Source organism: Morone saxatilis, unplaced genomic scaffold, assembly GCF_004916995.1.
Source record: "Morone saxatilis isolate NCDOM2014 unplaced genomic scaffold, NCSU_SB_2.0 Contig18, whole genome shotgun sequence".
NCBI lineage: Eukaryota > Metazoa > Chordata > Actinopteri > Moronidae > Morone > Morone saxatilis.
This window is the reverse complement of record NW_023339740.1, coordinates 8,923,637-8,934,551: the sequence shown is the minus strand read 5'-3', so window position 1 is coordinate 8,934,551 and position 10,915 is coordinate 8,923,637. Positions and strand designations below refer to the sequence as shown.

General features: G+C 42.1%; 2 protein-coding genes across 2 annotated transcripts in view; both read right to left on the bottom strand.

Annotated features, from left to right (window-relative positions):
- dcaf12 (DDB1 and CUL4 associated factor 12) overlaps nt 1-2,116 on the bottom strand; it is a 9,344-nt gene extending 7,228 nt beyond the window's left edge. The window contains exon 1 of the mRNA XM_035661320.1: nt 1,696-2,116. Within this exon, the coding sequence (XP_035517213.1) occupies nt 1,696-1,755 (60 nt within the window). The 5' untranslated portion in view covers nt 1,756-2,116. The remainder of the gene's footprint in view (nt 1-1,695) is intronic.
- Nucleotides 2,117-3,005: 889 nt separating this feature from the next.
- On the bottom strand, nt 3,006-10,776 carry ubap1 (ubiquitin associated protein 1). Its single transcript, XM_035661321.1, has 7 exons — nt 10,613-10,776; nt 8,239-8,287; nt 7,969-8,093; nt 6,932-7,744; nt 6,647-6,805; nt 5,961-6,062; nt 3,006-5,798 (listed from the first exon to the last, which is right to left on the bottom strand). The coding sequence occupies exons 2-7, from the start codon at nt 8,276-8,278 to the stop codon at nt 5,658-5,660; spliced, it is 1,380 nt and encodes a 459-aa protein (XP_035517214.1). The 5' UTR covers nt 8,279-8,287; nt 10,613-10,776; the 3' UTR covers nt 3,006-5,657.
- Nucleotides 10,777-10,915: the final 139 nt, after the last annotated feature.

Genomic DNA, 10,915 nt, shown 5'->3' with positions numbered 1-10,915 from the left:
TCCCTCCCTCGTTCAACAGCAGAAACTGTGTGTGATGAGCCGTACCCATCCCCCAGCAGACTGGTACAGATTTAAAAGCCTCAGTGGATCATGGGAGTATTACATCAAAAACACACACAGGCACACCAACCAGGCTGGGTCAATACAGGCCTAGTGAAAACAAAGGCACTGAACTGGATCTCACTCAGGTATTCTAATACCATTTTCTGTCTACAATAAAGATACAGACTACACCTATTGTTAGTCAGTAGACCTCATAAGACTTAGAGACTGCATGGTCACTGCTCAGGAACAAAACAAGATTGCTGACTGTCTCTAACTCCATCACACGCCTAAAGGTTTAGCTACCAGGGCGCCTCCAGGATATGATTTAACACTTTTTATTTACTAAATGAGATTGAAGACAAATTATGACGGCAAAAAAGATTTGTTTATTTCTGAGACAAAAACCTACACAATATTTTCTTTACCAAATTATAGAATATGTTTTGTATTTGTGAGGTAGGACATAAACTATGTAAAACAATGCATATTTGCTTTTCTTTGTAAAAACTGAAGTCTTATACCACGATTGATATCACAATTCATCTCACCAATCTGAATCTTCACATACTGTGTTTGTATTTTGATTTCATAATTGTTTACATTCCTAAAAGCATCTGGATTTACGTCACAATAACATTACAAACATTACTGAATCGAATATTTATTGTGTTGTTAATAATACGGGCTCATCATAATTTATACACACTGTAAATTGTGTCCAGAGTATTTATAATCTCTGGATCTCAAACAATCCTGTGGTGCTATCTGCTGTCTTCTGTTGATAGTTGTGTCTTTAATTAAGATTAAAACCAGCTCTGTTCATATAGACGTGGTTTAATTAATTCCACTGGTGAAGGAAGTGAGGCCAGATACCAGAGACAAGTCTAGATATGGTTGATAAACAATAAAGCAGATCGTACAATATTATAACGCAAAGCTAGTGATCCTGCCAACCAGCTACAGTAAGTGAAAGCACACTGAACAGCTGGACTGATAGTGGGAGAAAGATGTATAGGAGAATATGAATGCTGTCAGCAAAGGTCCATTTCATCATGTTGACAATCCGATGTAGGGTCTGTGTGAATGCAGGTTAGCTGACTAACTGTTAGTTCACGTTTCAGAAACAACTAACTTAACTCACACCTAACGTTATAATAACTCACCAACGTACTGTAACGTAACGAAAACAGGCTGATTCAGTTTTCAGTGATGGTGACTAGTGATGGCCCCAACCTAACGAGGGCCTGTCACTGTTATCTCTCACCTGAGAAATGTTATTCAAACGTGAATTAAATAAAAGCCCCAATAAGACGAGGTAGCTAGCCCTTTGGCTAACGGTACCTAGCGGTCGTGTTGACAACGGACTGCCGTTGGTTAGCGCCATGGTAACATTAGCGGGCAGTGACTTTCAAACAGAAACACAATGTAACTGAACGTTAGTATTCTTCAAACAAGACCGCAATCGTGATGTTTTGTCCGAGTTTTCCAACACAATGTAACACGTTAACGTGTTAAAATGTCATAAACATGTTGCCTCTGACATACCTTAACGCTAGCTTAGATCGGCTACACCTAGCTAGCCTGATGCTAGTTAGCATGCTAACACAACTGACACCCCGCTAGCACGGACCCACACCGGTTTCCGCCTACCTGTTGTTGGTCCTTGGGCTCTCCTGCCTTCCTTTTCCTGCTAACTGTTTTTCTCGCCATAATCTGATACACACAGTTCCCTCACCCACATGGAGGGTAAAAGTGACGCTGGACACTGGATCATATAATGGCGATATGCTATTTTGTTCCTTGGCCCTCGCTGGCAGCGTCCGACGAGGAGGAAGGGCGATCACATACGGGAGAGGTTGGTTAGTCGCTGGTTAGGATTGTCGTTGAATTACTATCTCAGGCTCCCCAATAACACTTCACTCGAGCCGTACAGCCTATTCCGGTTGGACAGAGTCGGTCGCCACTACCAGAGGGTTTACACACTCTTTTCCTCTGCCAAGTCGCGTCAGCAACGGCGAAAGCATTGAGCAGCGCGCAGCCGCACTCAAATTAAACATCAACAAAAACAAGGTCGTACGTGAACGCGGGCGTCGTGCGTGCTCGTTCACGCCAACTGCGTGAGGCCATTGATGAGCTGATTCTGATCTCTGAATTATCTTGTTTCAGTGATACATTTTCATCATTTATACAGCGCAACTATTTTATGCTACAAACCTTATTATATGATAATGTTAGTTGAATATACGCAAAAATAAATGTAATAATAGAAAGCTTTTCATTGCAGGCAATATATACATACAATCAAATTATATTATCAAAGATTTCTGCTCTCTTAAAAATTATATGATTCACAAAAATAATTTAAATATGAATACTTAAATATTATTTTCTTGGGCCGTGCTCTGTCTTTTATTTATGTCCACATCCCTGTTATTTTTTATAATTGTTAACTGTGAACATTGAGGACTTCCTGTAGCCACATGTATAATCTCAGGCTAAAGGGAAGAAATCACACACCTCAACATTATAAATTCCCCAGAGAGTGGGCATACGGGATTTTTCTGAAAATGGCTATTATTTGTATGAGCACAAAGACATGGTTGAAATGCAAATCTGAAATCACACAGGTGGCTCGGCACTATGTAGGACCTTAACTCAGATCTGTTAACTGACTTTATACATGACTTTGTAAACTTAACCCTGGTGAGCTCAGGCAGGACAGGTATGGCCTGTATTCTGATGCATAATCGCCTTTTTTTCTGCTGAGTAGGCCACACAGTTGGATGTTTCCAGTCGCCAGTGACAATACCTGGATGGACAATCATCTGCATTGTTGCTGTCTTGTCAACTGAACAGAGGGAATAAAAATGCATTTGCTGTTGAGGAGAGAAAACAAGAAGCAGGAGAGTTGTACTCCCTCGCCAGCTTCATTTCACACACACAAGCAACGATCAACAGTCTCACCACTGAAAAAATGTGCACATTTAATTGTGTGGATTTTCCAAATCATTCAAGAAATTGAACATTTTGCAAATCACATTTCAGGAGCATGGGGAAGAACACTCATCTCATCCACCTTCTATTATACCATTAAGATAGTTCAATGTTAGCGCCCCATGTTAAATTACGTGGTAACTTAGAAGTGTATCCGATATATAAACCCTTAGACACGATGCCCTAAATAATGACAACCTAGTTGCAATTCACCCCCACATAGCTAGAACATCGTAACAGGAATGAAAGGAGGAGGCCTGGAACCTGCAATGCTGTATTCACCCCGACTTGTGAGGCAAGTGGACATCAACTTGCTTTATGTAAGGTAACCACACTTGAGTTATGTAAGGCGACAATAATACCACTTGTGAGTTTGTCTGTAAAGTAAGTGTACCATTCTTCTTTATCACAGTAAATCAAGAAGGAAGGCCATTAAAACTGGGTGAAAACACTTATTATCATGTCAACCACATATCAGACAAAACGCTGGCTCAAACTTAAATAAGGACAATAGGTCTAACATGGCACCTTGTTTATGTCATGTTATTTGCCTGCACCAGGCACGGTCCTAACCAAAAATAGAGCAAAAATGGATTGAAGAACAGATTCATATTTATCATGATGTGTGTGTCACTGGGCTGTTCACTGTTTTTGGGATGATTGCAAGTTTGTTGCAAACATGCATAAGGTTTGTTTACTGCAAGCATGTGCTCAATCGTCTGGTTTGAGTGGTACTGTATATTCTGCAGACACTAGGTTGCAAATATTTTCTATTAAACAATATGTCTGTATTGGCAACAAACCGCAGTAGAAACATATTTGTCAAACCCAGAGTTGTTCAAAAAATGGATTATGGGTAAGTAAGTTTCTTTTTGCGATTGTGGAACATAGACAAAGTACTGGCAAGCAAAGAGCCAGTTCTACCAGTCCCATTTTGCTAACTTTAAGCCCTTAATCTGTTACCATGCCTCTCACAATCCCCATCACTGACACAGAGCTCAAGATTATGTAAATATCTGCCATCATAGACCTCAGTGCAACTGAGGGGACGTGCCTTTTAAACATATGTAGCATGGAACTTAGGAGGCCCACTAACACAAACTATGAAAATAAAGGATCCTGGCCTTCTTTTATACAATTACACCCAATCAACAGGTGGGAAAATTATTTTGACATGTGGTGAGTGAACCTTTTTTAACTTTCTATTTAAGTTAACACCTAAAATCAAGATGAACGCTCATTTCTTTTTTCACAAGAAAAAAACAGTGGACAAGTCAACAAACAAAAGTCATGTTTGATTAGATTGGTATGAAATGCAGTAACAGAGAATAAATGATAGAAATCACTGAAATCAAACCTTTACATCCAAATTTCCAGCAAGGCTTGAAGACGTTATAAATATAACGTTCATTATCTCCCAACAATTACTTGAGGCTCAAAGTGCCAGTCAACAGTCACACAATATGAAATGTCTCTATTGCACTGTGATGTGGCTGCAGAAAACAACCCTCACTTACATTTTTTTTTTCCAGTCTGCAAAGTCTATGACAGTTAAAAGAGAGTTAACATATCTTACATTATCATATCAAACTCTTTATCTTTAAATGAAAGTGTCAGTGTACTAAATGAAATGCATCTGTGCAGTATGTGACACATCAGTGCCAGTGGGTTTTGGGATTTCTTATCATTTCCTGCACAGAAACTTCCCCCACTCCTTTAACAGGCCATTCCAGTGCAGGTCAAAGAACATACTGGGGCAGTAGTATCTTATCTTGTGAGTTATAATGACTAAGGATCTATTATGCAGTTCCCAAACCAGAAAGCAAATAAATGGAATCTTCAAACTGACATGAAAAAGTGCCGAAAATGAACAGAAAAACAGACAAATGAGTGAAAGAATAAAGAAGAACAGAACTAGGTGCAGGGCACCAGAGCAGAGAGGGCACTTCTTGAAAGTCAGTAATCTGTCTGGCGACTGGGCCTTTGTTTTGTTTTTTTCTTCTCTTTTCTGACCTTTAAAATTATTTATTGTTTTTTTTTGTTTTTTGTTTTTAAAGAGAGCCTCCTCAAGGCCCCCAATCCCCTCCACCATTTACTAAGTCTGCACTGAGCAGTGGAAGATGGCAGCTTGGTTGTTTGGGAGTTTCAAGAGTTCAAACTAGTCTTTCTGTGATGCACTCAGGGCTCCCCATTCGGTCCTGCTGCTTTGCCTGCAGTCAGATAAACACTTCCAAGTGGAAGCAAATCAGTACAGCACTAAAACGCCACAGCCCAGTTCTTCAACCTTCTTCTTTCCAACTCAGGCATTCTTCCCATTCTTAAATAGCCTACCAGTATCAAATCCTGGAACCAAACCCCAGAATTTGTTGGAAAAGAACACCACCATGAAGTATGGTTACACTTTGACCCCCTCCACTCTAGGCACACAGTCTTTAAGAAGTGCTGAGACACAATACGTTTTAGCACAGAGAGAAATACATCGTCTCCCAGCTGTCCCTTCCACAGCCAAGGCAAGGGCAGGGCATGGTGTGACAGGGTAGGCAGAAAGAAAGGGGCTGCGTTGGGTGGTAGCGGGAGGTAAGCCCTGGGCAGGGCTTTGGTTGGCTGGTTAGCTTGGCTCAGCTAGCTGCAGCCCGAGCCATCAGGTCCTCTAGAGCCTTGTCCTGATCATTGTTGTGGACCAGCAGCACTTCTTTGATGGCATCCCGCTCAAATCCCATTTCGCCAAATCTTGACATTAGTTCAAGGAACTGCAAGGCCTGGGAGGGATGAAAAAAATAAATAAATACTATAATTACATGATCTATTAATTTAATCTACAGAGTTTGGCTAAGTTATTAAAAAGGGGGTCTAATGCACAGGTATCACTCAAACAATTACTGTTCTTAAGATGTGCATTTTCTTTTACATATTGTACAAACCTTTTCCTCTGAGCACTGGTACATCTCTAAACATTCCTCCACTGCACTTGCATCGAAGCCCCGCTCACACAGACGTCCATGGACAAACAGATAGTCCAGTACCTGAGACAAACAGTAAATAAATACGTCCATTATGTGTCTGAAAAGGCACTGCATAAAAGACAAATAAACCAAAATAAGGCTTCTAGTTTTTATTTTGAGATTAAGGACAATAAAAGATTATATTGTGGGTTGAAATGAATGCGTGTTAATGTTTGGTAGGGTTCATTGTCCTCATTATGCTGTATGTGCCTTATATCTTATGTTAGTGATTCCCAATGCTAGTTCATCATTTAAAACCAGCTGGTACAAACTAAATCTGGTTTACCAATTCAATAGGATCCGTTATATTTAGCTTTTATTTCGCACCCCACATCTTCTGCTATGGCGACCATGATCCTGTGACTATGGTTGGATAGGTCATATTGTTTAGTATTAGCTGTACAGATCACAGACACGTATCTATTGCTATAACTTTAGAGACAACATACAGTGTGATTTAACAGCTTTATTTCAATTTAAGGCTATTTATACAGATGTACAGCACTGATGCTCCATTGAACACAATTACACGAGCACACAAAAAATGAACAGTGAATAAACTAGGAATCCAAATTTCTGTGCATTGGGGTGAGAGGGAGTCGCACCTGCTCCACGTTCTGCCCTTGTCTCTGCATGGCACGTAGGACACCCTCATAAGAGTAGCCCATGCCCACAAGCGTTTCCACACACTGACGTTCACTGGGGGTCATGCTGAGCAGGGCTCCTCCACACGGCAGACCAGCAGATCCTGATCCTGGATTGGCCTAAAATGAGTAAATGTCAGGTTACTGAGATTCTACCATCACTTGTTAATCTACAGTACTATGTCTCCCACAAATTAAGAACGCTTTAACTCAGGTATATAAATCAGTGTGTAATCTCATGCTCACCAGTTTTGGTGCACCACTCTTAGTGTGGCTGGGTGGCTCAGGGGCAACAATAACTTGGGTCTTCGGTATGGTCGGTGGGCTGCCATTGGGAAGGCTTTGTCGGGGAGCAGGGAGTGGGCTGTACCTCACTGGCTCTGGGTCACCAGAATCAGAGAGCTTAGGAAAAGTGAGAGATCGGATATTACAGGGTCGATCATCTGTGTCAAACCCTGTTCTTCCAGGGTGACCAACTCTGTCCATGTCCAGCAAGGAAACCAACCCATTGGGTTTATGGGTAAAGCCAGGTTTCGCTGGGAGGCTGGTGTTGGTGCTGGGAGGTGACGGGCTGTTTCCACGTGATGCTGACCCACTCTGGGAGACCTCTGGCGGGGACACAGAAGGAGGAGGCTGAGGTTGGGGCTGGCTCTGGAGGATGTTCCTGAGCTCTTCCTTATCGTCCAAGGTTTTGAGCTCCAGCTTGTCAAAGGGGTCCTCTTCCCGCTCAAAGTCAGCTAGGTTGAGGCTGTGCAGCTGGGGAATGCTAGGCTGGGTTTTCCTGGGGCCAAGGCTCGGGGCAGGCAGTGGAGTGAGGATGGCGTTATGGCTCAGCCCCGCCAGGACGGGGTTCAATGCTGGTGGTAGAAGGTCCTGGTCCTCTGCAGCAGACCGGGCTTTCTTTCCTCCACCACCATCAATGTCCTGGGCCTTTGCCAAACACTCCCTGCTCTCTGCCTCCTGCTTGGCTGCGGCCTCCTCTGCTCTGGCCTCTGCTGCTCTGGCCTCAGCCAGTTCAACCCCCCAGCGCACACTACGTCTCTCCAGAGAAAAGTCATACTGTTGAGTAAGAGGAACAATGAGCGTGATGAGTGATAATAGAGAAAATGAGAATAATTACAAGTATAAGAGCCAAATCATATTACATATATAACACTGATACAGCAGTACAGAGGGCGTGGTCCATAATAAGGTAGGTCCGCATAATTAAGCAGTGCAGGTAAGTGCAGCAGACCATAACCAACACCTGTGCAAAATCCACATCTTTCTTGTACCAGACTAACCTGTCTGTCCCCGAGCAAAGAGCTGCAGTCTGGCAGACAGAAACCGACAGGCAGCCCCACTTTGGCTGGGCAGCGGAATTTTTCATTGACCTTGAAGGGAACGTCATCAAGGTAGCTAATGGGTCCTGTGAACAAGAAACAAAAAAGTAAGAGTACATTAGAAGACTAGAGACTGGAACTACAGCAAACATTTAACATGACTCACAACTTAAAACATCAGTGTAGTCATACACACAGTGGAACAAAAACGTATCAAAAATAGGCCCTCACCATTGTTGTATGCATCTGATCCAGACTTCCTCGCAGCCATTTAGAGACTCTGGGAGAGAAAGAGAAAGAGAGAGAGTTGATAATTATAAGCCATTGGTCAATGTATCTTAAAAAACACACTATGGTGCACAAGTGTAAAAATAGCCCAACACAGATTTCCCTGACCCCCTTCAATCTGCCTTCAGGCGTGACGTTTTTTCTGACAGAGCAGTTTCTGATAATTACAGTACGTCTTTCACTGAGCTCAGAAATTGGTTGCTACAGAACAGTTTTAATCAAAGCACGAGAGCAACAAAACACTTTTGCAAATTGTCCGTTCTATTCAAATAGAAATTCTTCATTATCCCATTGGCTTTGTATATTCTGCTGCTCTGCATCTCAAGTCACATAATCCCATTATTTGGTCATGCCGGGCAACAATGCCTGACGTTATCAACACAGAGAAGCTACTGTTTTCACATACACTGAACACAGAATTCTGATCTGTGTGCTGGTGTTCAGTAGAAAAGGTTAACAATCTGATCCACTCATCCAGCCGAAAGGGGCTGATTTGTTAGTACAAAAGAACTACTACTGCTATAAGCATTATTAAGTTAAATTTAAAGTAAACACTATATCAAATGGCTCACTGACATATGATCAGTTTGCCCGTACGGTCCACATCACTGAAAACACAAAACCTGACTCTACAGCCCTTTGCACATTTCAGCTCTTTGCTTTTGTGTATTTGTCCATTTGATTAAATCCCAATCTCAACAATCCCCCATATGATATATAGCCAGCCATCGACACAAAACAAACTCACACAAGCCAACTGTTCACTACCCACCCAGAATAAAATAGCACTGAGACTGAAAAAAAAAGAAAATGGCTGGTGAAGAAATTTGAACATCTGGCAAGCCAAAGACAGACAGATCATTTTCTCAAGAATATGTGAGCTCAAACTAGTGCTCAAAAAAGGAAAGTGGATATTGGTTTTGGATTCCCATGACTGCAGCAGGATGACTGGGTTGCCCGGTGTCTACTGGAAATGAGACAGGTTACTTACACATTAGCTATAAGCAACTGGTAATCAAAAATAAAACTGATAGTCAAATACTATAATGCTGCTCTGGTTTAGTGAGCTTATTTTGTAGTCTACCTGCACCACCAGCAGCATTATTAATGCTTTAATTCATTAAACATTAATATAGTCATATGTATAAATACCATGTTCACTAAATTACAGAAGATACCAATAGTTAGACCATAGACCTTAGAGCATTAATGTGTGTCTGAGCACCCTAAAAGCTTGGTATTGGACACAAAGATCTGTCAGTCTCTACTGGGAATATGGCTTCATAAAGTGCCTTATACTGACAATATACAAACAATCAACAGTACACAGCAGTCACCGGTAATGCACTGTAAACTGGTGATCAGAGGCACACGTCTAAAACCAATTTAAAAACACACCAAACCGACATAAAAATGCTGCTTACATGCAGGTTACTTGTACTACATTAACTTAGAAGCTGCACACGCCCATTACCCCCAGTGCTGAGTTTAGTCTTCACACTTCACTACAGACTATCTGACTGATCATGTGTGGAAATGGGCCACACATGATCAGGACGCATCTCGTGGTCAGGAGGCATTTCTTCATATCATATTTCTGAACTGATAGTAGGGTTCATTCCTATAGCTAGTAGCTACTTAGACACAATGTTATGTAACACAAGTTGGTTGTTGTTTTCCGTGGCTGTTTAAACGACTCGCAGTTAAGAGTACAGTTACGTCGAGTTAGCATTTCTACTCCCGACTGATTCAGAACTGCACCGACAGCTTGACAACGTAATTAAAATGATGTTCGCTAATGTAGAGAACTGCTACTAACTTAAAACGACATGGAAAGGCTCGCAGTAGCTGTGGTTCATTACATTTGAAGGCACCTTTACGGTAAAATAGCAACACGTCTGCAAGAAATATTGCGAGCCGTAACTGTCACGTATGGGTCGCAATAAGGCTAGCAGACGTGTTGAAGTGCAATAAATGAATTAGCTGTTAAGTTATGATAGGGTTAATTAGCAACAAGCTAAGCTATTACCATCTCTGGTTGCTTATTGCTCAACAGCGAACACGGTGTGGCGGATTAGATAAGAAGTCAGTGTAGGATAGGACCTTAGTTGGTATTAATACGGTCGAGTAAATGAATCCACTGACAATTACCACACGCAGCTGGCTGTTGTTTGAAAGGCTAAGGTACATGCTAACACCTCCGCTCCGCCAGTGGCCTGTCTGAGGCGATGTGTGGTCGGATATAAGGACCGCTGTCTCTGCTGCCACCGCCCCTCAAACTGACCGGAGCCCGCACACCACTGCGCACTCCTCTTACCTGTATCTGCTCCGTCTTGTTCCTTCAAAATCCGAACGACGTCTAGTCGAGGCGGCGCAAAAATGAAACTCTCCTCCGAATGAGTTTTATTTATGACATCTCTTTCCTGCTTCAGCGTGGGACGCCATCTTGATTTGTCAAGCTCTCTTTTGGTTCCTGTCTGACGTCACTCACCTACCTGACGTCAGAGCATCGCAACGTTCTGTCCAGCTGCGCGAGGGGCGATGCTGTTGCCATAGTGGTTGTTGTTGTTTGTAAAAGGCAATGTAGCAAAAACGGTGTTGTTTACATTGTTGTTTACAT